The sequence below is a fragment of the Gymnodraco acuticeps genome, unplaced genomic scaffold, assembly GCF_902827175.1.
Source record: "Gymnodraco acuticeps unplaced genomic scaffold, fGymAcu1.1, whole genome shotgun sequence".
NCBI classification, from domain to species: domain Eukaryota; kingdom Metazoa; phylum Chordata; class Actinopteri; order Perciformes; family Bathydraconidae; genus Gymnodraco; species Gymnodraco acuticeps.
The window spans coordinates 2175462-2200270 of NW_022992177.1; the positions used below are offsets into that span (position 1 = coordinate 2175462).

A 24809-nucleotide genomic window follows, 5' to 3' on the forward strand; every position below is an offset into this window, starting at 1 on the left:
GATTCTGCACATACCTGTTGGCCCTGCTGCCAGTGTATAAAGGGCATCCTCGAAGCCCCCAAACACACACACACACACACACACACACACAAATGTGGGCTCTCAATATGAGTCACAATCAGCGCAGTGGTTAATTTCTTGAATCTCTTCTGCACTGATTGAACAGTTTTAGATGGACGCAGCACTCATGGTAAGTTCATTTGTATTTCCTTCTTAAGTTTATTAAACAAAAAAGGATGTTTCTCGAGTTATTCAGTCAGTTGTGTTTTGGTTTCAGGTGTCTGTCTCTCTGCTTGGACTGGCTCTTGTCCTGCTCTCCTTCCCTGAGCGTGCTTCACTGAGCAGAGTATTTGACAACACCTCAGGTAGGATTTCTGCTTGATTGTTTCTGATGCGTCCACATATTAAGGAGCTTTTTCTAACCGAATCTTTGTTTTCCTCTGTGGTGCGTCAGGATCTGTGTATCCAGGATCTGTCTTTGTGAAGGAGGCTCTTCAGAGGGCCATCGAGCTGACTGATGCTGCTTACTCCCGCACAAGTGAAAGGTAGAAATGACTCTATGGACACAATCAAAATACTTTACTTTTGTATTTACTTTTAATGCTACTTAATATTCTAATTACACTACAGCTAAGGGGCAAATGTTAAATGCATCGTCATAAAGCCCCAAAACAGGGCTGTATTTTTTGAGAAGCTCATGTAAAGGTGATTGGTGATTGTCAAAGTTAGTGATGCTGCAAATGTATGATGAATTCATAAAACATGATGCATACAGTACCTCTAGGTGAAACTTCCCAAAAGTATATAAAGGACTTAAATTAGCTCAAACCTAAACATCTACAGCAGTACAAATCAGAATACACATTGATACAGCAGTAATATAAATCAAAAAACAACATAAAATAGTAAAAACTGCCAGGGAACATATTTCTGCAATATGTGTCCTACTATAAATACTGATAATACTTACATACTATTACCTATGTAAAGTTTGACTGCAGGACTTAATTTATGGTGGATTAATTTCACATTGTGATATTAGTACTTTTAACTCAGTAAAGGATCTGAATACTTCCTAGGAAAAATCACATTTTATGGTTATTATAAGTCATTGTGTTGGCACCAATATCAAGTATAAAAAATGTTTCCAGGCTGAAGAAGTCTCTGTCCGAAGGCGCTTTGAGACCCAGTGACCTGCTGGCCCAGTTCAAACAGACTGAAGCCAGAACCAGGACTCAGATCCGAGCGGCCGAGCTGCTGGACAACACGGTGGAGCTGATCAGAGAGATGGTGTACACCCACACCATGGTGCAGCCCGACCCAAAGGGTACCGAGCAGCAACACTACACGTAGAAATATCTCTGACTATTTGAATAGATGTTGAGGTCATTTGTTCCTTAGTGCCCCCAGTTTGTGTAAATGTAGGCCAGTATTTGTTTGTATCGAGGATCTACTTGCTGTATTTCTCACTCAGGTCAATAAGGCAAAGGTAAATGATCTGATCAACCACTCCAAACAAGTTCAAACCAGCTTCTTCTTTTTTGATATTCCTTTTAAATATTGAAGTTATACTGTCTATGACGTGGGCGTTGTGTTTACTGTATGTTCCCAAAGAGCTTCTGAGTGACATGGACATGGAGGAGCTGCTGCTGGTGACCGGCTGCTCCACTGAGCTGCAGAGACCCAGCTGTGAGTCCGACTGTCTGTCCGAGCGCTACAGGTCCGTCACGGGAGAGTGCAACAACAGGTCAGTGCTTAAGAAATACATAGTCACAGAGCAGTGCTGTCATGAATAGGTTGCTATGTTTCTAAATCTGCCAAATAACTAGGAACCTATTATCTAACTTTCTCAACATTTAGTAGAGTAGAATCAAAAGGTAGCATCAAGCGTAAATAAAAAAGTACCGCTTAGAGGTTTTAAATACTGTTGGAAAGTATGGAATATGATTTTTAGCAAGGTCTATGTCTGGATAAGGATTGAGTTTTCCAAAAGTCTTCTAAAGAGTTTCAGGATTCCAAAAAATAAAAACCATAGCAGTTTACCATGGTGTTTGGAGCAGGGCATCAACACTACCAACCAAAAAGATGCATCCCTGTGCATTGAACTATCCAAAATCATTATGTTTCATTCTTAAACACAAAGAGGAAATATGGTACTGCACAATGAAGACTGTACTTTCAAGTGTATTTTATCTATGGTGATAATACTATTTTCTACTTAGGAAATGTTTTGAGGGCAGGAATTTTACTTGTATTGGAGTATTCTCACAGTGCAGTACTGAATACTTCTTCCATCACTGACTTTGTGTTTGTCGTGTTCTTGTTCAGACAGAATCCCAGATGGGGGGCTGCAAACATCCCATATTCCCGCTGGCTGCCTGCAGAGTATGAGGATGTGTGGGGGGTACCCAGAGGCTGGGATCCTCAGCACACCTACAATAACGCCACTCTGCCTCCAGTAAGAGTCCTGCAGCTGCTCTCAGCCGTCCTCTGTCCGTTAGCCGCTCTGACTCCTGTCTCTGTTTCAGGTGCGGAGGGTGTCTCAGGAGGTTCTGTTCACTCACAACGACAACATCTCTCTGGACTCGGCCCTGTCCCACCTGCTGGTGGAGTGGGGTCAGTGGATCGACCACGACGTGGTGCTGACCCCTCAAAGCCCCAGCACTGCCGCCTTCAGGACCGGAGCGGACTGCACACGCACCTGCAGCCGGGACGCACCCTGCTTCCCCATACAGGTGCCCCTCCACAGCTGCTGCTTAGTGTTCTTGTTCTTTGGCTTGATGGTCACACATCTTTAATTGTATTTGTAAGATACAACTTTTATAGAAATGTGGAACGTAATATTGTTTATACACACACTGAGATACAGTAAGTATTTAATTTATTTCAATGTTCCTGAAGTGTCTTTAATTTTAAAATATTACTTTTATTGATCGTGACAGAAATGTGTGTGCCTAATATTCTCGGTAGACATACTGAAATAAGTATTTTAATTATTTCAATGTTCCTCGTATACAATACAAAGTATACATACAATATAAATACTAAAAGGATGCCTATACGAAAAAAAAGTATGAATTGCTTAAAAGTAAAAAATTAAAATAAGAGCAAAGTGCAAATGAAGGTGCTTTACAATAATAAACAACTTACATGTGTTACATTGGTTCTTCATTGGCCCATGCCCAACCCTTCCACCAATTTCCATGAAATTCGGGCCTGTACTTTTTCTGTAATCCTGCTGACAAACACACTAACCAAACCAGGAACACATGCTCTTTAGCGGAGGTTACAAGTACTCTATTACTATGAAAGGAATATTTCTTTGGTTTAAAATCATTTTAGATTTCCCCTCATAAACTATAACTAATGTTAACCTCTCTCCTCAGATCCCTCTGTCAGATCCTCGCCACGGGGTCCAGAGTTGCATGCCCTTCTTCCGCTCTGCTCCCAGCTGTGTCCCGTCTTACCGCCACCGAGAGCAGCTCAACGCCATCACCTCCTTCGTGGACGCCAGCATGGTGTACGGCAGCTCCAGCAGCCTGGCCTCGGCCCTGAGGAACAGCTCCTGTCGTCTGGGCTCCATGACCCTCAACTCCCAGCACTCAGACCAGGACCTGGCCTACATGCCTTTCCTGCCGCGCCTGCAGGCTCATCTGGACCCCTGCGGCCCCCGAAACTCCTCCAGCTCTCGGGCATCGGACAGATCCAGCCACCAGGGGAACACCACATCCTGCTTTCAAGCTGGTGAGCGAGTGAATGTACCCGAGGTGAAGTTAGTTTTAGATTCTTTCTTTCTCAGTTGTACAGACTGCGCAGTCAGAAGATCCAAGCCCTCACTCTTAACCACTGGGTTGAATTAGGGGCCATCGATAAATTACCGTTTAAATAACACAAAACCAATGTTATTATTTTAAAGATCCTCTGTGATAACTTGCTCATGTTATCAAAAGTTTAGCTTGAAAGTATATAATTAATTTGTCTTATTTGACAAATCTTTTTGATAACTGATGTGTCATGACTTAATTGTACAAACACATTGTATTAGAAGAACACTGGAAACATACGTAAAGGCAAGATTTTTTTATTATTTAAAATATTTATATAAAACATTTTTGTTAATTTAGATAATAATATACTGTATGGATTTGGAGTCACTGGGTCACATGACATGGAAAGCAAGTAAAAAATATATATAATATAAAACGTGGACTAAAATCCATTAAAAACAGGTTGTCAAGTGTATTAATATTGTGCTGCATTGATTTGGAGTAATTAGGTCATATGACATGGAAGCTATTGAAAATAAGTTAGGCTACTAGAGTAAACGTACTGTTACATTTGACCACTGAGTAGTGAGCAATCTGTTCTCTGCTGGCTTCACTGGAGCTGTTGTTTATGATGAATGTTTCACAGGTGATTCCAGAGCGAATGAGCACCTGGGTATGATCGCTCTGCACACACTCTTTCTGAGAGAGCACAACAGGCTGGTCAGAGAGCTGCACCTGCTCAACCCTCACTGGAGCCCGGACACACTCTACCAGGAGGCCCGCAAGATCATGGGAGCCATCCACCAGGTATCCACCTCCACCCGTTCCCCTCAGACTACAGGATTTTCCAGTCCTCTGACCTACTTCCTTTCTCTCCCAGATCCTCACATGGGAGCACTATCTCCCGCGGGTCCTCGGTAAGAGCACCATGTCTCGCCTAATGCCTCCCTACGAGGGTTACGACCCTGAGGTGGATCCCAGCATCGCTAACGCCTTCGCTGCTGCCGCTTTCCGTTTCGCCCACGTCACCGTACATCCAGTGGTGACCAGGCTGGGTCCGGGATACACCCCTAACTCTCAGCATCCTCCGCTGCCACTGCATCATTCACTGTTTGCCTCTTGGAGGGTCGTGCAGGAAGGTAAAAATACAAAGCTGTCATACAAAGCTGTTTTTGTTTATCTCTTGTTTTTATTCTCTGTCAAAGCGTCTTTGAGTTTTTAGAAAAGCGCTATATAAGTAATTATATAATAATGTATTATTATTATTATTCAACTCCAAAAACTATTTACTAACTATGTCTGTTTCTATCTTTTCTCCTGGTGTCAGGTGGTATAGACCCTGTGCTGCGTGGTCTGTTGCTGTCTCCGGCCAAGCTGCAGACCCCCGGGCAGATGATGGTGGAGGAGCTGACGGAGAGGCTGTTTCAGGCTCAGGGGGGGATGCCTCTGGACCTCGGGGCCCTTAACCTGCAGAGGGGCCGGGATCACGGCCTGCCTGGTACCAGCTTTATGACTTCAGCCACAGTATAGTGTTACTTTAACATACCGATGTCACCTGCTGACTGGTTAAGAGACATTTCAACAAAGGGTGTAGTTCGGTAGAGAGAAAGGAGTTCCTACATGAAACTGCTCACAACAAGGTCTTGATATCCATGATATCCTGAAAGATATATTGTGGTTGATTTTTTATTAATTTGTATTCTTTTGATGCTTTGAGCACCGGCTTTTTTTTTGATTGCCCTTTAATTAGATGATCATCTAGTCCAATTATATTGGAGTAAAAGCAGACATTTGCATTAGGCAACTCACACCCAAACAATCTAGATTGATAAATAAATCAAAAGGAAGAGGAAATATTCTGTATTTTTTAAATCTTTGGGTAAACCGTCCATTTAAATATATGTTCTTTGCTATAGAACAATGTTTAGTCTTTAGCCCCAAAAGTTAATATCTGAAGTTTATTAAGTTATTCTGACTTTTAGTCCAGGTGGTCTTAGTCACAGCCTGAACCCCTGTACTTAAAGCTCTCCCCTCACTTCCTGTCCCACCAGGATACGGCTCGTGGAGGAAGTCCTGCAGCCTCTCTGTTCCTAACACCACATCAGACCTGGCAGAACTCCTGGGAAACTTCACGTTGGCTCACAAACTGCAGCTCCTGTATGGGACGCCGCAGAACATCGATATGTGGGTGGGGGCGATCTCTGAGCCCGCTCTGCCCGGAGGAAGAGTCGGACCACTGCTGTCCTGCCTGCTGGCAAGACAGTTCAGAGCGCTGAGGGACGGGGACAGGTGAAACCAACTACTTACCATTCAAATTAGGGCTGCATCTTACAATTACTTTGTAGACTAATTAGTCAATGTTTACAAGACAAGAACACGTCAAAAATATCCATCCCAGGTTCTCCAAATCCAAGTTGATCTCTTTAGATGTCAGTTTTTCTTAATCCAAAGCCCAAAGATATGAACTTAAATATAAGAACTAGCAGATACAAACAGAAACATCTCCACATATAACAGGCTGAAAACAGCATTTGTGCCATTTTTGTGTGTTGCACCTCTGATTTTGATGCAAAAAGAGAAACCAGAAACTGTCTTTTCTCTCCCTAGGTTCTGGTGGGAGGTGGAGGGAGTGTTCAGCAGCTCCCAGAGGAGACACCTCCACGCCGTCTCTCTGTCCCGCATCATATGTGACAACAGCCGCATCACTCACGTCCCCGTTGACCCCTTCTCACGCACCGAGAGGCCAGAGGACATGCTGCCCTGTTCTCACCCACTCATCACCCACCTCGACCTCAGCCCGTGGAAAGAACCAGACACAAGTGAGGAAGAGGAAAATAAAACAGTGTTGTGTCAGGTTTGTGTTGTTGTTTTTTTACATGGATCTTTCCTCTCTCTTTCAGATCCCAGCTGTGGTCCCATACCCAGGATTCAGTCTGGCTACTCTCTTCTCTGTGGCTCTGTGATTCTGTTTCAGTGTCACTCTGGCTTCAAGCTGCTGGGATCTTCATCCATCAGCTGTGATCCAAACAGCCAGCAGTGGAGCCCCACACCCCCAACATGTCAAGGTACCGAGACTGAACTGGTGACCTATAAATATGTTAGGCGAGAGATTGAGATTGGGCTGGTTTATTGGTTCCAAATCATATCTAACAAAATAGTTTGAGGGTGTTGTCAAGATTCAGATGTGAACCACAACTTTTCAATTCATTTTAGATCTTGAAAGCCTCAGCAAAATCAGTAAAACAACCTACCGTTAAGGTCCATTCAATTAGCAATAATTGTGAATAACTGGCCATTAAAGAGAAAAAGCATGCAACACTGATTCAAGTGTTTCTTCCTGATTGTTGCAGATATAAACGAATGTGAAGAGCAAACTTCTGTCTGCCCACAAAACTTGGAGTGTCTCAACACGCCAGGCTCCTTTATCTGCTCAGGTTGGTTCAGATCACTTCATTATGCTCTTCTTTCAAGCTCATTGTCTGCCTGTTCCATATGAAGTGACAAATCCCTCCATACTTACATTGTTGATTTGACATGCACAACATAAAAGCATATTTTATTTACCATCTTCTTAATGTCCCTTCATGTTTGTGTGCTCTGATCCAGAACCCTCCTCGCTGTCGGTCGTCTCTGTCGTCTCTGTCGTCGCTGCAGTGATAGTGGTGATCGGTAGTGTGGCCGCACTGATAGTTATCATGATCTTTTATCCAAGGTAAGATACAAATCAATGTTATGGCTCCAGATTTAGCTATTTTATACAAATAGGACAGCTACATATTCCCAAATCCAAGTGTCGAAACACTTAACAGTAACTAAATCCCTGTGAAACAGAAAATCAAATCTTAAAGAATAAATACTTAAAGTGGATCTATCATGCTATATTTGAATAATATATTGTAGGGCCTTATACCTATATAAAACATGTCTGTGAAGTTTTTTTTTCAAAATACCAAACAGATCATGCATTTTAGCCATGCCTCATTTCGCTCTATTTGCTGTATTCCAGCCCTGTTTTTGCAAGGGCTGATTCTGTGGCAAATGAGCTGCAGCTGACCACGCCCCCCTGCAAAGGCCCCTCTCATTCCCCTGATAGGTGGGGAGTTGCCCATATAGGCGGAGCACCCCGTTTCTGACGTCAGAACAATTTCAAATCTGTATCAGTCTGTATCAGATCCATTGCAGCCCCGTTTTTTGAGATTTGGGTATGGAGGAAAAGAGAGAGGGTTGTGTTTTTTGACACTTGGTGAGTTCCCTGACACACCAGGGACACATATGCACGTATAAAAGACGTACAAAAGTGCATTTTGCATGATAGGTCCCCTTTAAAGTTAAAAAAAAAAACGAAAACGAAAAGACAAGTTTCTATTGAATACAGTAAATCACAACATCTAACACAAGTATTTTCTTGATGATGTAAACAAAAACAACAATTGTTACTAAAGCTGTTAGACAAATGTAGAAGTATAGAGTAGCATTAAATGGAAATACTAAATGTGTAATCAAGTGCAGCACTAACGCAAGTGTAAAAATACATATTTAAAAACTATAAAGTGAAATAAATGCAATTATACATAGTTTATTTGTCCCTGAAACAAAATAATATAAAAGGAAGTTTTAAAGTGAAAAATGAATAACTAAATCTCTTTCTTCTAGATATTTCCCCAAGAAAGAAGAGTTGGTCAATGCTGGATGTTGCCAGGGGAAAAGTTAAAAAAAGAGTTTGGTAAATGTATGTTCGTTCTCCATCAGTATGTTATATAAAAACTAACTTACAGTATTCATTATTTCAAGTTGCAAACAGTGTATATTGATCTGTGTAGAGGTAGAATGTTTTCTCGTTTCAATTTATAATAACCATATAAGGTGTGATAATCATTTTTCAACAGTTTGTATCGCTGATTATACTCATTCATTTGCAAGTCAAACTACTTATTAATTAAGGTTGTAATCTGTGTGATTAGGTCATGAAAACAGAACAACAAGCTTACCAAAGACCTTTTAAATCCGGATGCTGAAATCTTACAGGAATGTCAGCTCCAAAAACAGATTTTCATACCTCAAAGCCCCTCTGAGCGGCTCCCTGTGCCTGAATCCTGCTTACAAATCTGTTAAATAACAGAGCGTTTATTACCGGGGGTTACCCGGCTGTTCCTGCCCACGACCTTAATCGAAAGCCAGATCAGCGCCATGCCCTTAAGGAAGTACAGATGGCAGTTTATGGCCATTCTGAGCTGGGGCAGGGGGCTATATTTAGAGAAAAACCTCTAAAACTAAATGTATGAAAAACTAGAATTACAATTATTTCACGATTTCTTGAGTTATGGCCACAAAGATGTTTTGTGAGGTCAGTGACCTCCAAATTTGAAGAAATGTCCTCAAGGCATTCCTTAAATGAGTCTTAGACAAACAGACAAGAAAACATAAATACCTCCTGCCATAAAAACTCAGATATGATTAGATATTAAAGTGGAACATTTTACAAGAAATTCTCAAAAACTTTAAAATAAAGTCTAAAGAACTTGAGTTTTTTGTGTCAAGGAAACACATTGGCTGGTTCAGTTTCATCTCAAATGCAAACAAGGAGTTTTTTCTCTGAATATCAGCCACTTGTTTTTTGATAACCTACAATTTGACAAATTATACAAATGTTTCTGTGTCATCTGGTTCTGATCAAATGAATCCCTGTGACGTTCCCACACTAAACATCGCAAAGGGCCTAAATCAAAGACAAACCAGCTGCTTCATTTATCTGCTATCAGATTTTATTCAAGCGAGACCTATAAATCACACACAGTACAAAGGAGATGTAGTGAGGCTTCAATGTGTTGTCTTTAATGGAGTGTTTTGATTATCAGTACACTGAGGTTAGGCGCCTTACAAGCCTAAAAAAGGCTAAGAAGCAGTTATTATTGCACTTTCTGAAACAATATTCATTATTTTAAAATTGTTCATTCATAATAACTAATCTATACTGTAAAGCACAACCAATACACATTGTATAATATGGCTACATTCATGCAATGTTATGTATGACTTTTAATTGTCTTTACATCCTCTTCATTGCATAAAAAACATTTCATATTGCAATCACTTGTATTAAAGCTTGTTCATTTTCGGACTACATTGTGAAACTGTCACCATTTTGAGCGTGGGGATGTCATAACTAAATCATTAACAATATTTATATAATGAAGTGCAGGTCAGGCTGACATGAAGCTGTTTCTATTGTGTGAATTTGAAAGGCATCGAGGACAGGTAGTGCAGGAGGGCATCAACACATGTAAGGCCATGCTGAGAGAAAGTCTGTTGTGTTTGAGCCGATAGCCGAGAACTAGTGTGAATTATATTTATGTAAAAATACTTGTTGTGAAAAAACCACAGATATTGCTTATCTCACAGTAGAACTATAACATTACATACAAATATGTAATACTTGAGGTAAGAGACCAACTAAACTCTCTACACTGCTGTCATGCGTTGTGCTCACCTTTACATGATACATAAAGTCTATTAGGATCAACATGAGAAGTTTACTCCACCGGGGAGAATTACTGGAGGCCTGCAGTATAACAGAAATATATTTTACATATCTGGGAATAATGCTTTTTTTAATGTCATGTTTCCTTCTTGCTGTGCTGGTTTAACTCTTTGTAATATTGAATAAAAGAGGCACATGAACTTTCTCTGCTTCCCTTGTTGGTGGACGCCTGCTGCAGCACTGATGCTGTACAACCTCTGCTACACAAGCTAAAGACCTGATTGTTACCACAGTTTAACCCTGATCTTAAAGATGACGGAGGTCTCTAGCCCTGGTCAGTGAGGTAGAAACCTAACTTAGCCACGGTCATCTCTCTGCGGAGACGCATCACCTCCCAGAACATCTGCTCCGCTGGACCGAGGCAAAGAGACAACAAAAGATACAACATGTCAGCTGCCTGGAGGAACTCGGTTTGCAAACAGTGGTGGATAGCATGGACAAAAATAACAGTCAAGATAAGTGATTGTTACGTTATGATTATGTTGACGCAAGTACAAAAGTATCTCAAGTAGTGAGCTACTTCATTAAATGCAATTTATAATATTGATGTATTTAAGGTGATAATCTTATTTCTTTCTGTCAGACAATCGCTATGATACATGTGCACTCAGCTAAAAATATTAAGCTAAATGTATCTGTAAAAATAGCATGGAGTGTGTAGCCCAATGTAATGTACAAGTACATAATATGCTATTGCAAATGTACTTGGCCAATAATAGAGTAGTCTGCGTAACAACTATTCTTAAAAAGCACAATATATTGAGAAAGATTAGTCTATGAAACAAAGAACATGTACAAAATACAATATAATGCATTACTACCAATCACTGTTGGCCTAGTAAGAATCTAAGTATAAAAACTGACTCTTACTAACTACATTAAACAATATATTAAATTCACTTTAGTGTTAACTTACCATCATGTCTCACCAGGCCCTGCTGGATGTAGCGGATATAAGTAAAGAAATTGCAAACAGCCGTGATCTAGAAGGGGGAAATAAGGACAAAATAAAGACGAGGTCACATGTAGCAACACTTGTGTCTGATGAAGGCTACAGAGATAAGGGATAGTTACCCGTGCTCGGCTGGAGGGAGAGATGCAATAGTAGCTCCCTTTGTCACCAAGTTGAATGCGATGTCTGCAGAGGCGCGACATGCCGCTCAATGCACATTTTCTACAGACAGAAACACAGGCTGTCAGAAAATGAAAGAGACCTGGATACACAGTCATGTTTTATCACAGCAAACGTAAGATACATCTCATCAGGTATTATCAACAATTCAATGTGAGAACACAGTCCAGGTGCAAAATGATTTAGTAGTGGATGGCAAGTGCACACTCAGAGAAAGTTAGTCGCTGGAAGAGAAACAAGAGACATGCAGAACTGGTTAAGTTACAGATTTCTTTACAACTTTCCCAAAGTCTGGAAAGACAGAATTCATTTCATGCTTCAGTTCTTTGTGTTAGTGAAAAGCTGAACAGCTGATTGTTCCTGAGAGGACTTACGTCTCTATTGCTGCTCTAAAGCCACTGGAAGAAAAAAATTAAAGATTTTTTTAATCAGACAGTGATTAGAAACCCCTCCTAAAATACCTTCAGCTATGACCTCTAATCATCAGAGGAGATTACAAAACCAAAGAAGGATGGATTATCAGTGTTGACTTGTTTAGCAGTGAATGGTGAGATGAGATGATAGATGATAAGAACAGACTGAACTCACTTTGGGCCGCCACACTCGACAGCAGAGGCTTTAACCATGGGTAACGCTGACATGGCCACCGGCTCTATGGTCAAAGAGTTGTTTTCCACTGCGCTCTGCACCAGCTGTGACAGCTGTGGACAACAGGAATCATTATCAATAACTTCAGACACTAAAATACAGCACACACAGCGAAGTGTTCATGTAAAGAAGCAATGAGATGCTGACCTCAGACTTTGTGAAGGAGAGGCAGGGTCCGATGTCTTCTCTGTAGACTCGACTCAAGAAGGCAGAGGAACGCTCCACACTCAGGTTCTCCTTCCACATCAAAAACTCTGCATACAGAACGGAGTCCATCTGCAAGAAGAATCCATCACTTATTAAACTGTCAACTATAGGAAGTGATACTTCCTTTCTTCCAACCCTACATAACCCAGTTTAATTAGGGAGCGTTGCGATGCACAAGATGACAACACATTCTAAACAGATACAAGCAAACTGGCTTGCTATTACAATACATATAATATTGTGCAAAAACACTAAAGAGGTGATTTGGAAAGTCTAGAAATGACAACAGAGCAAGACATCCCAGCACATTTCCAAATATCATTCAATAACTATTTTTGATCGATAAACATTAGAAAAACCTGGAAAATGGATTGTCCAAAAACGTTTTGGGCTTCACCAAAAAATAAATAAAAAACAACACCATTAAGGAAAGTCAGTCAACACAACTCTAAAAAGACATAAGAGCAACAACAAGACAGTATATATATATACAGGATGTACTGAGGCTATAGGTGCTTTGAGATAAATGCTAATTAAGTCTTGCTAAAGTTGATCATTCATAATGTTAACCAGGTTTAGAGCCTAGCATGATACATTGGTTATATTTGCTAATAAGCACCAAACATAAGTAAAGCTGTGGTTAATGGGAATGTCCTCAGTCAGAAATGAAGAGATTAACGAAGACAAACCATTAAGAAGATGTGGAACTATATTTACAGGATAAGTGAAAACATTTACCTGATGGTAGCACCAGAGGAAAAGTTAGCAAAACCGTAAATATCTGAAACATCTCAACAACTATTGCATTCATTGGAATTAAATGTGGCGATCACTAGAGCAAACCATGGTTAAGAATCAGGAGAAAACACAGAAAGCTGGGTAAAGATTTTAAAGAAGTGAAAGAGACGAAAGGTGCTAAGAATTCACTTTTTCTACCAGCAAATCCATTAATCTTATGACGCTTTTGTTCTTGCTGCGTACTTTCACAACCTATTTTTCACAGCCGAATGTGTCATCCAATTACTTATGTGAAAATTATTTTTAAAAAAGGGAATATGTCCTAAAATTGTTACTCTCGAAATACAAATGTCAGCTTTTTCCACAACCAGACAGACATTGTTTTGTGAATAAATCATTAGTTGCACTTGTACTTTAAAAAGGAAATGGGCAAATGGCTAACAAATTCAAATAATAACATTACACTTAGCTAGAAAACTATGCTTTAAAATATAAGGGTCCATATCCTTCAGAAAAATTGGATTTAGAAGCAACACATTTCATTTTGTATGTCTTTCTGGACAACTTTAGACTGATGCTCTCAGACTGATAAAGATTTTACCGAAGAGATACAGCGTATTTTTGTCACTTTAACAATAAGGAAGGAATAACACGCTCATTGTCCCATAAAAGCACAGTTATAGAAAATACGTCATGCAGCTGGTTGAGGTAGGGCAGTTACCTGTCTGCTGTCAGTGCACAGCCCCTCCCCCCGCTCCTGCCAGTACCGGTCAAAGGTCACATTGACAGACTGGCCAGGAACCAGGCAGAGAATCAGAGAAAGGAGAGCAGGAACAGCAGGCTGAGAGACGAAGAGACATCAGAGACAGAGAGGAAGAGCAAGTCAGGGAGAGGTTAGTACTGAGGGAAAGGAAAATAAGAGAACTCAAGATACAAGTGACTGGAAACAGGAAGGTAGAAACAGAGAAATGCCAAAGGAGACAAGAGGGACATTTACAACCTCATTGCGGTTACCTCTCTGTCCTCTTTGGCCGCAGGCTGAATGGAAAGCGAGGTGTTTTCTTGTTTTCCAGGTACAGATGGAAAGGCCCCGCTTGCGCTTTTGTTGCGGATGTGGCTCCCGACGTGTCTGTACCCCACCCTCGCTCCCGACGCCTGTAGCTGAGGATGCAGCTGGCGGTTTGGGGAAGAAGGTGTTGATGTCAACACAAGAGTCTTGAGCGCTGTCACCTCTGCCTGAAGAACATCAATCTGGGAGACAGAAAATATACAGAGAAACAAAAAGTTAAAGAGACAAAAGTCTGATGATGGGAAGAAAATCAATAAGGGAGGGAATTCTAATGTTACAAAAACATCACACACCTTTCCCTGAGCCTCCTTCAGTTGTTTCTCCGCTCCTGCTTGTTTGACGTTAGCTTCATTCACCATCTTATGAGCTTCCTGTAAGGATGGAAATGGTCATAGTTACACAAGTGTTGTCCATCTATGCTGTGGTTTTTAAGAAGTCGGGAATCTCCAATCAGTTGGGCAATTTAATACTGAGGTCTTTTGGGTCCTGCTTCTAGTGGCCTTATGATGAACTGCAGTTTGAGGTTTTTGCAGTCAGCAGAGAGCATCTGTTGTCGTTACCTCGAACAGACTGGCAGTCAGCTCCTCCAGCTCCTGCTCCAGCTGATTCCTGACCCGCGACAGACGCTCACACTCCTTGTCCTTTAGTTTCAGTTCCTGAATGTGAAAGAGAAAATGTCACAACCACATTTAACAAGGAAGGACATTTGCATTGTCAACTTTTTTTCAGGTTACACAATGCTTCATGTGTGTGCGATACTAGAAAATAGGTTACAACACCTTCTTTGCAGCGTCCAGCTGTTCCGTGAGGATCTCAGAGCCCTTTTCTCTGATTTCTTTTTCTTTGATCTCCAGCGACGAGCTGCGATGCCGGGAGAGGACGCCATGGGCTCTGGATGAGGGGGGCCCAGCCGAGCCTCCTCCCTCCACTCTGGACTTCGGATCTGGATCCAGATCTACCAACCTTCACACAAACAGATATATAATCATTGTTATTGAGTGAACAATCATTTTTCATATCCACTCCTGGATTGCTATAAAGACAGTATGGAATAAAGGGGTTGGTGTGATGATAAATTAGGACTGATTACACTTCAATTTGATTGTCCCGTTTGCTTTCTATATATGCTTTCATTGTGACTGCAAAGGGCTGCATATGTAAGTCAACTTCTGAGATAACTCTGCTGCAAAACATTGAACTGCAGCATCAATGTGAAATACTGTTCATTGTCGTTTACAAATAAAAACATTTTTCAGTATCATTAGCATCATTTTCATATGAGTAGGTAGTACGGATCACATAGTGAGATCATCATACAAATATTGATAACTAATACCAATATACATTCAGTTGATAGTTAAAAACATTTAGCTAAACATTCATATAAATCGTTCAAAATGTTTTGCTACTTTAGTTTTCAAATAATGCTCAGTTTAGAGAGCAGAATGGAAGCTGACCACATCAAAAATATCTTTCTCCTTAGTGACTCTCTCACTGAGTTATAGCTGGAAGTGTTATCATTAACAATGTTAAAGACCTCTCAGCAGTGGTTTATAGTAACTAGGTACATTTACCCAAGTACAGTACCATTTTGAGGTACTTCTACCCAACACAATTTGGAGGTAAAGCGTGTAATTTTACTCCACTACATATATTTAATATCTTCAGTTACTTTGCCGATTTGGATTAATAATAATAAATCATTAATGTGAAATATAATCAACTCTTAAATCAGACTTTAGTTACACCTGGAGTAAATTCACAATCTACCCTACAGCATAGCCTACACGGTAGGCCAATTAGAATCAAAACATGATATAGCTACTATTCTGAAATTGGCCAATGTGCATAATGAGTAGTTTTACTTTCGGTACTTTAAGTATGTTGATGCCAAAACTGTAGTTATTTTACTTGAGCAACATTTTGATTGCAGGACTTTTACTTGAAACAGAGTATTCCTACACTCTGGTACTTTTACCTAGGCACAACATCTAAGTACTTCTGTCACTTCAGCTGGTGGTGAAATCTGCATTAGAAATCCCAACATTTAGATTTAATGTTGTGTAGTTTTTCCATTAAACTCATGCTCAAAGCTCACAAACTACAACACATTAGCCCGACCTTGCAGCTAGCTGCTCGTTAGCTCCCGGGTACAACTTTTGACCAGGGAGAGGTTTCCCCTCAGTATCCGCCCTTACCCTGTCAGTGTCCGGCGAGCAGATATAACCCACCCGTCCTTTCTGAAGTGTGTCCCCTCCAGGGTCCTTCAAGGGTTGTTCTCGTGTTAAATGAACAAATAATTGACGTTAACGGAGCTAACGATAGCTGGTTTTAGTGAAAGTAATCTCAGCCGCTTTAAATCAGCGCAGGAATGCGGACGCTGACGTAGACAATAACAACAACAGCAGCAGCAGCCGCTCAGGGAACAACAATAAATATCTAAAAGTGTAACACCGACTTTGTTATCACTTTTGCAGCTTTGTCCTTCTCTGTTGTGTCTCTTCTAATTTCCAGTCAAGAAAAACGATTGTCTCTGCTCCCAGTTTCTGCCTCTTTCTCAGCGGTCACATGACAGAGCATCCACTCCCAGATCCAAGCTAACATCAGCACTTATACCATAAACTCAGTTACTTCCATGAGTTATACTGACACCTCATCATTATGTTAGCCGTTTGTCTCTTAGTGGAAATATGAGAGGCTCTTACAGCTACATATAAAGAAGACGTGGGCTTTTATGCTCTTATATATAAAAATAGGATATGATTAGCTTTCTCAAAATTATGAATTCATTTCTCAAAATAGCCAACTAAATAACAATCTCCAAATAGTAAATGTGAGTCTAGAAATAATGTAGGTTCAAGACAGTCAATAATTTAAGACAACTCATGATTTTGAAATTCTAACTCATTATTTCAAGAAGGTTTATCCTTATTTAACGATACTATCAAATTCGAGATTGGTAAACCAATTTTTGAAAAAGTCCTGACAGAGTTTCACATTATTTCAAAGGCATTCAAACATTCGGCCAACATTATGTTCTTCAGATAGCCTATAGTGTCTTCGTGACATTGATTGTCAAACAAAGTGCACTGCCAGTATTGTACAATTGTTGTTTTAAATATAAATGTTTAGTCTAGTTTTTAAAGAAGGGGTGTTTTTTACCCTAAATATAAACAGAGGTATAACCTTTATTTCCCCTAATTTCCTGTCAGCTCTCTCCTGTACTCTCTAATAAAGGCAAACAACAACATCAAAACAAGTCCTGATCAGACCCCGCACAGACCTCAAACCTGCATTAATGCACTCACTCTAAATATGGTGCATAGATTTCACTTTCTTTCTTTCCTTTCACTACATTTGCCTAAAGCCTTTAATGCAGAATAAGGCTTTACATGCAAAGCTTAGTTATCAAATGGCATTACTGCCATTGTGCTAACCTGTAGGGAGCCAAATCTAACACTTCATGATCTAGCACTGAATCTTTTTTTTAAAAGTCTTGTCTCCTGTGATTATGACTTAAAATGAAATGAACAATGAAGTTTTAGCAGCTTTTTTTGGTCGGGATCATTATTCTAAGTGTTTGTTGTTCGGATAGTCATTTGGACCAAGAAGCCCTCCTGATCTAAATAAGACTAAAAGCATTGATGTTCTACAAAATTAGAATAACAGACAAATGATCCTGACAAAATAAAAATACTTTTGTTTTTAACCTGGCAGAGCTGAAATATGTAAGGAACTTAGAAAAACTCTCCTGGAAATACCTTTTGTTTAGCCATTTTTAAATCATAAACAGAGGGGATAGACCATTAAGGATCAGACTCAGAACAAGGGTCAACATAATTTCTTTCTCATCTTACAGGGCTTCCATAATATTTAAGTATATTGGTGAGATCAAATTCATCATCTTTGTCACTCACCGTCCAACAACACATCCTATCTCCTCAGCGTCCCTGTTGCACTTGTGTCTGGCGGCTGGCTGTCCCAGGATATCAGGTTTCCCGAAAAACACGGTTGAGGAATACACTGATATTCCAGATTTCCCTTTGATGATTTCATATCCTGGGCTGGCTGTTGTTGAAGGTGGTGGAGAAGAGGAAATCTGGACGCTGTGAATTCCCTCAAAATGATCCATGTCTCTCTCTCTCAGGCAGTGCAGAAACTCATCAGAAACCTCTAGACGTCTGCTCTGGATTTACTTTAAGTCTGTTATTATATTTTTCACTTCAATGGAGAAAAGAAAGAGTTAAAGAATGCAGCTTTAATTCTCCTAAAAACTAAATAAGTTTCACTAAACAAACCTTCACTCAAAGTCCTGCAGTAATCAGTGGACAAGTCATGACCTCTACAGTGTTTGAATAACTTACACACCTCCCTCACTTGCAGTACTGCAGAGCCAGAAAAGCTCTTATATTTGCAGGTTCTCATAAGGACTTTATTTCATTCTTAAAAACCCATTGTAAACATACCAGCCTTTGTTAAGAACTGTAGCGTGCAAGTATCACGCACATGTGGAGACTTAATCCAAGATGATATAAGGACAGAGAAATACACAATATACTCACCAAAGTGTTCAACACTGATCTCAAAGTGTTATAGAGCATCAAAAAACTGTCAAAACTGAAAAGAAATACATCTTTAAGAACAAAAGGATCAAATTGAGTCCGTACTTCGCCCTGCTGTTGGTCTCCTGGTTAGACAGGAAGGGTTAATCACTAACACCTTCTGCTCAGTCAGAGCCAAGCGGTGCACATTTCTTCCAGCAGAGGGGGAGGACACAACCCCACCTGATCAGGAGTTTTCCATGAGTGCATACTTAATGAGGCTTCAAACAAACCCTCTTGGTGTTTGCTGATATTAAAATGTGTTCAGCAAAACAGAGATAAATAACAGCTACGCTATGAATACATTGTTTTAGAGATATATTTCCTTAATCTGATCACAACCTTGTCATGTTTTAACCACCCTATTTGTGGCAGTGTGGGTGCTTTCCTCAGATTTGTTCAGATTAACAATACCCGGCCTCACAATGCAGCTTTGTTGCTCAAACAGATTAACACGTCAAGTGACCGGAGGTGCAGGAGTCCCTTGCTCTGTTTTTCTTTCCTGCTTACCTTTCATCAACATCATTCCAACCGACACAACACATCTCGGGCCGCAGTGAGAACGATGGCCAGACAATTTCAAATTGTTCGGTGAGTAAAAATTCACAGCTTTGTGTTTTAGACTGTTGGATATTGTATTTTGCCTGTTGTAGCACTGTCAACATCTCTTCAGAAGAATTGGCTTAATTAAGATCTCTAAAATTAAGGAAAGTATTAAGTGAAATGGTTATTTAAGGGTGTATAAAACGGTAACCAGTTTCAGTTGATGTGGTGAGTGCAAACAGTTGGATTGAAGAGTAAGTGGAGAACTTAACATATCTAATGCTGCTGTTTTACTTTATTATTATTTTTAGATCTGACTAAATAGGCCTTATGAGATCTAGGTTGACCGCTGACATTGAGCTCAGGCGAAGCAACAAGAACAACACCACTGGTTTCCTTCATGTCACGACACAGTCAGCCGGAAAGTTGGGCAGAAAGCAGCAGCGATGACCGTCACATACTCGCGCAGGGTTGCTGATGCAGGTCTGGGGACCTTCTTTCACCTGCTCCTGCGATGGAAAGGCAGCATCTACAAACTGCTCTACAGAGAGCTCATCATCTTCACTCTCCTCTACTACTTCTTCAGTATTGTTTATAGGTACTCTTATAGGAGATATCAGTAGTACACATTCATGTCCTCCTGTCTTCATAAAGAGTGACCTGAAGTTAAAAGTTGTAATGAACTCAAAAAGTGTTTCCATCACCAGGTTTGTGTTAAAGGATGACCAGAGGAGGCTGTTCGAGAAGTTCTCAATATACTGTGACCGCTACGCAGAGCTCATCCCTGTGTCCTTTGTGCTCGGTGAGTTGAGGCTCATTGTTTCTTCTGCATAAATCTGAATGTCAACACAGTGTTGCTGGAAACCTTTACAGAAGGTGGGCTCGAAATACCTATCTTACATTTTGTTGTCAGGTTTCTATGTCACCCTGGTCGTGTCCCGTTGGTGGGGCCAGTTTGAGAACGTCCCCTGGCCGGACCGCCTGGCAGCATTAGTGGGCGGCCATGTTCGTGGAGACGACGAGGCCTCAAGGCTGACCCGACGAACTCTGATGCGATATGCCAACCTCTCCGGTGTGCTGATCTACCGCTCTGTTAGCACAGCCGTCTACAAGAGGTTCCCCACCATGGAGCACCTGGTGCAGGCAGGTAGGGGGAGGTGAAGTCGACTAAACTCGATGTTGTTGGTCTGGCCAGTTTAATGGCAGCACAACCATGCCCATATCTATAGGATATGTTTGCACTGTTAAAAATAAGAAACCGTGGGAAGTGGACCGGCATGTCACAGGTTATGAATAATGTTTAAAACATATTCACCACTTAGCAGTGGAGGAAAGTAACTAAGTACTCATGGTGCCTGAGTATTTACATTTTCTGATACTATACACTTCTACTCCACTAATCTTTAAAGGAAGGTGTACTCCAGCAAAATCATTTGATGATTAGATTACCTAGATACTTAACAGATTCTGAAATTATTATCAACAAATAAAGTATGATATATCATCATAGATTATGCACCACAGCAGTATAACACATTGCAGCAATGTGCCCCAACATTTACAAGCTGCAACACTTATGTAATGCGTACATTAATCTATCAATTACTTTATTCCAATAATATATCACACAATATTCTGTGGACCAATCTGCGAGTATTTTTACCTTAGGTACCTCAAGCACTTTTACTTTATAGGCTACTACGTACTACTAATTACTTTTACACAATGGAATTGCTACTTTTACTTAAGTTAATAATCGGAAGATTGTTTCTAACCCTGCTTGGAACTTAGATACTGTTCAGAGTCACAAAAACAAACTTCTTAAGTGCTTTCTCTATTTGCTTCATTCCTTCACTCGTTGTGTTTGTGCCTCTCAGGGTTGATGACGTCGGAGGAGCTCAGGCATCTGGAGGAACTGCGCTCTCCTCACAACAAGTTCTGGGTTCCCTGCATGTGGTTTGTCAGCCTGGCTCTGAGGGCTCGGACTGAGGGTCGCATCAACAACGACGTTGCACTCACAGCCCTTCTTACTGTAGGTCTTTATATTTTTGCTGATCAAAGGAACCTGAACATCTTCACCTTGTTGCTCTGAAACATTTTATAATATTGCTTTTACTTCTCTTTTCAGGAGTTGAATAGTTTACGGGCAAAGTGCATGAAGCTGTACGGCTACGACTGGATCAGCCTGCCTCTTGTCTATACTCAGGTTTGTTGAGCTGTAACTGAAATAAAGTAGATACCTTTTTGGTAGAACAGATTTTACAGTTTTTACAGTGTTATGAATCATTAAGTGTTAAAAACAACTAATAATCCTTTACCTGAAACGATTAACTTGGTTTGATCATAGCAATCTGACAACAATCAGAAATAAAACAAATCAATGCAAACCCATATAACCCCTGACTAGGTGGTGACAGTGGCGGTGTACAGTTTCTTCCTGGCTTGTCTGATTGGCCGTCAGTTCTTGGATCCGGCTCAGGGTTACTCAGGTCACGATCTGGACTTCTACCTGCCTGTCTTCACCCTGCTGCAGTTTTTCTTCTATGTTGGTTGGCTGAAGGTAAAGATTAAGTCACACTGATGCAACACAAGGCATTTTATTTATTCTTAATCCTTCTGAGATGCATTATGGTCTCTTCTTTTCATTGTGTCAGGTGGCTGAGCAACTCATAAATCCTTTTGGTGAAGACGATGACGACTTTGAAACCAACTGGCTCGTTGATCGCAATTTACAGGTTAGGATTCCAATTATTTCACACTCTTTCATGAGCCACATATTAAGGCGGTCCTGTTCTTGCACTAGCTGTGGTTTCTGTATTCTCTCAGGTGTCCTTGCTGTCTGTGGATGAGATGTACGACAGCCTGCCGCTGGTTGAGAGGGATATGTACTGGAATGAGTCTGAACCTCAGCCTCCCTACACTGCTGCCAGTGCTGAACATCGCAAACCCTCCTTTATGGGCTCGGCCCTGGACATCAGGTTCAGTAATGCTTCTATTTTTTGGGGGACAATTCTTAAACACTTATAGAAATGACTTCCCTAACCATCAAACCCCCTTTGTAATCTAAACTAGTGTTCCTAAGGAGGATATGGAGTTTCAGTCCAATCTGGAGCAAATTAAAGAACACGAGGAAGCCAACTACTCCACCCCGCTGCTCGGAGGGCTGGGTCGTCTCCTTGGTGTCCAGTCTCTTAACTTCCCTCGCTCCTCCCGGGTCTCTCTGCTGCGCCGCCGCCCCGGAGCTCCACAGAGCCGCTTCCCTCTGTACCTGCACCAGGAGCCTCTGAGTCAGAGCCGCCATCCTTTCAATCGTGAGGGAGATCCAGACTATGCCTTCTCCACCATGCCCTTGTATGAGCGACCAGGGTTCTACAGCTGCCCACAAACTCCCATTCACTGCGTGCCCCCAACACCGCAGCGCCCTCGACCCGCCCGGCGAAATCAGAACGAGTGGAACCACAGCTGCAGCTCCCTCGCTCCTCCAATGGTGGGCTCACAGATGCTGCCTCCGGACTCTCCCAACCACGTCCCCCAACCACCCTCCTCTGCTTTCCCCTGGCTCAGTGGGGATGGTGAGGTGCCGAATGCCCCTACCTTTTCCTTCCCAGACCCCCCACCTCAACTCTGCCCCATATCTAAAATCAGACCCGGACAAGGCCTACTGTCTCGCCGCCCTCCACGCTTGACTCTGGACACCATCCACTCAGCTGACAGCCATCCCGGACCCCAAAGTGCTCGGGCGGCAGGAAGTGGAGCAGAAAGGGTGTTCTCGTTCACTCCTCCCTCTCGCACAGCAGCAGCAAATCCCAGTAATCCCACCAGCAGCTCTGGCAGCATTAACGCAACAAGCACCAACAGCGCTGGCACAACAGGAAGTCTCTGCAACGGTACGAGTCAGACTAATTTTAGCAACCAAGGGAACTTCAGCAGCAGCATGAGGGGCAGCAATGGGGGCATCAACGGCGGGCCGAGCAACAACATGAACGCAGTTTCCACTTCGGCGTCAGCGCAGCAGGAAACCAATCAGCAACACTCACCCAATGATTCAGGAATCTCATTGGCCGAAGGGGACCTGCTGGGCGTTCTGGTGGACAGTGGCGTGAACAAAGCGGCAGGAGCGAGAGAGGACTGAGAAAACAAGGTGTGCCATACTGCTTTGCATCACATTTGGCATGCAAAATATTTCACACAAACAGGCTCTATGTTACATCTGAACTGCATTACAGTCTTCCGGAGGCCGACACAAACATTAGAAGTATTTGTTGCACACACTGAGTTAATCTGTACTTTCTGTTAAGCTCTTATCGAACAATTAACCTACTTATAAGTTAAAAAGCAGATTATGAGATCTTACCGCCAACATTTGAAGGAAAAATAAGAAACACTTTCTAGTTTCTTCTGCAGCTCAAGGACAAGAAGTCAATTTTGTATATCCGTACAGAAACTAGTCTCATTGGCATTGTGTCCATCAGTGTACTCTTTAATAAATATTACATATCATGTTATGTTTCCTTTGTTTTTCAATTAAAAAATGAAACTTGAAATGACCTTTTACTTTTGTATGTTGTTATACTCAGTGATGCAAACACACGTATGGTGAAAAAAGAGAGAACTATTCGAAGCAGAAAAAAACAGCGTAATATTATATATACCATCTGACAAAGGCCTGCGCTATAATGCTTCAATTATCTGGCTATTCTTTATAATATACTCAGATCAAGAGGAGACATAGATGTTAAGTTATAACTCAAGGGTTTTTATTATTATTTACAGCAGGGGTGGGGAACCTTTTTCCTTTCAATTTTTACAACATCCTCCGAGGGCCGTACAAATGATTGAACTCAACCTCTGCTTAAAAAAACTAAAATCACAGCCCATTCATTTGGCCTTTCTTTCATGTTGTGCAAAGAAAAAGCAACCTCTTAATCCAGATATATTACCATGACTCGCGCATGCATGCATGTGCACGGTTGTGGCAGAAACATATGGACACAAGATGTGTGCAAATGTATTTAGTATCCTATCCATGTGAACATGATTTAAGTGGGGGGGGGACCTAACCTCCTCTAGGGGGTCCGGGGCTCCCCGGGAAATGTTTTTTTAAATATTGAAGTTAAAAGCATCAATCTGGTGCACTTTGAAAGCAAAATTAAGATATCTATGGATACATCTTTCAACACCAATATGAAACAGAACTGTAAGCAGATTCTTCTTTTTGGATATTTTACAAATCACTCTCCTTTTAAACTCTAACCCCCCCCCCCCCCCCCCCACCCCCCCCAAAAAAAGAAAACTCTTCGGTTCTCCACGAATTACACAAGTCACCCAAATCAGCGGTAAAAAAGCGGGAGGCGCCGAAAAGCAACTAATTCGCATCACTGTATACAAGGATGTCCTCTTAAATTCACAACTCCAAGTATATATAAATTATGTTCTGTAAAGAAATTTCAGAGAGAAAGGGTGGACTGACATTCAGCGCTGACCATAAAAAACTCAGTGTAGTCCAGAGGAGGATTTAGGATTGTAGGAGATCCGGGGCTTAGCCCAGGAGTCGTTGGGTTGGGGG

The 24809-nt window shown here is 41.3% G+C and overlaps 3 protein-coding genes across 7 annotated transcripts; 2 read left to right on the forward strand and 1 right to left on the reverse strand.

Moving 5' to 3' along the window:
- The first annotated feature begins 172 nt into the window (after positions 1–172).
- Positions 173–10449, forward strand: epx (eosinophil peroxidase). Its single transcript, XM_034205007.1, has 17 exons — positions 173–190; positions 278–365; positions 455–545; positions 1152–1327; positions 1615–1747; positions 2329–2458; positions 2529–2735; positions 3387–3744; positions 4414–4574; positions 4648–4906; positions 5095–5265; positions 5819–6056; positions 6375–6586; positions 6668–6832; positions 7118–7201; positions 7374–7479; positions 8421–10449. The coding sequence occupies exons 1-17, from the start codon at positions 173–175 to the stop codon at positions 8476–8478; spliced, it is 2655 nt and encodes an 884-aa protein (XP_034060898.1). The 3' UTR covers positions 8479–10449.
- rab3il1 (RAB3A interacting protein (rabin3)-like 1) lies at positions 9573–20644 on the reverse strand. 5 transcript variants are annotated; one of them, XM_034204699.1, is made up of 13 exons: positions 18662–20644; positions 18017–18320; positions 14879–15062; positions 14660–14755; positions 14393–14470; positions 14045–14281; positions 13752–13871; positions 12233–12361; positions 12026–12138; positions 11812–11835; positions 11380–11479; positions 11222–11288; positions 9573–10656 (listed from the first exon to the last, which is right to left on the reverse strand). In XM_034204699.1, exons 2-13 carry the CDS (start codon positions 18229–18231, stop codon positions 10571–10573), a joined length of 1449 nt encoding a protein of 482 aa, XP_034060590.1. In that variant the 5' UTR covers positions 18232–18320; positions 18662–20644; the 3' UTR covers positions 9573–10570. The 5 variants fall into 5 exon arrangements, with proteins under 5 accessions (XP_034060590.1, XP_034060591.1, XP_034060592.1 ...); XM_034204700.1 differs by lacking the exon at positions 11812–11835 and having other exon boundaries at positions 18662–19354; XM_034204701.1 differs by lacking the exon at positions 13752–13871 and having other exon boundaries at positions 18662–19344.
- best1 (bestrophin 1) lies at positions 19690–23431 on the forward strand. The gene is made up of 9 exons (XM_034204725.1): positions 19690–19841; positions 19951–20045; positions 20157–20390; positions 21121–21275; positions 21372–21449; positions 21651–21803; positions 21898–21978; positions 22070–22221; positions 22316–23431. The coding sequence occupies exons 1-9, from the start codon at positions 19690–19692 to the stop codon at positions 23373–23375; spliced, it is 2160 nt and encodes a 719-aa protein (XP_034060616.1). The 3' UTR covers positions 23376–23431.
- The last annotated feature ends 1378 nt before the right edge of the window (positions 23432–24809 follow it).

What these genes read in the sequence shown, in the direction of transcription:
- epx (XM_034205007.1), top strand. An exon ending in AGTATTTGACAACACCTCAG is followed by an intron (nt 366 to 454) that starts GTAGGATTTCTG and finishes GTGGTGCGTCAG; the next exon opens with GATCTGTGTATCCAGGATCT. An exon ending in TTGGAGGGTCGTGCAGGAAG is followed by an intron (nt 4,907 to 5,094) that starts GTAAAAATACAA and finishes TCCTGGTGTCAG; the next exon opens with GTGGTATAGACCCTGTGCTG.
- rab3il1 (XM_034204699.1), bottom strand. Translation starts at nt 18,231, where the DNA reads ATGGATCATTTTGAGGGAATTCACAGCGTCCAGATTTCCTCTTCTCCA. An exon ending in AGCTGGACGCTGCAAAGAAG is followed by an intron (nt 14,756 to 14,878) that starts GTGTTGTAACCT and finishes TTTCACATTCAG; the next exon opens with GAACTGAAACTAAAGGACAA. An exon ending in TCTCCTTCACAAAGTCTGAG is followed by an intron (nt 12,139 to 12,232) that starts GTCAGCATCTCA and finishes TGTTGTCCACAG; the next exon opens with CTGTCACAGCTGGTGCAGAG.
- best1 (XM_034204725.1), top strand. Translation starts at nt 19,690, where the DNA reads ATGACCGTCACATACTCGCGCAGGGTTGCTGATGCAGGTCTGGGGACC. An exon ending in TGCCTCTTGTCTATACTCAG is followed by an intron (nt 21,450 to 21,650) that starts GTTTGTTGAGCT and finishes ACCCCTGACTAG; the next exon opens with GTGGTGACAGTGGCGGTGTA. An exon ending in TCTATGTTGGTTGGCTGAAG is followed by an intron (nt 21,804 to 21,897) that starts GTAAAGATTAAG and finishes TCATTGTGTCAG; the next exon opens with GTGGCTGAGCAACTCATAAA.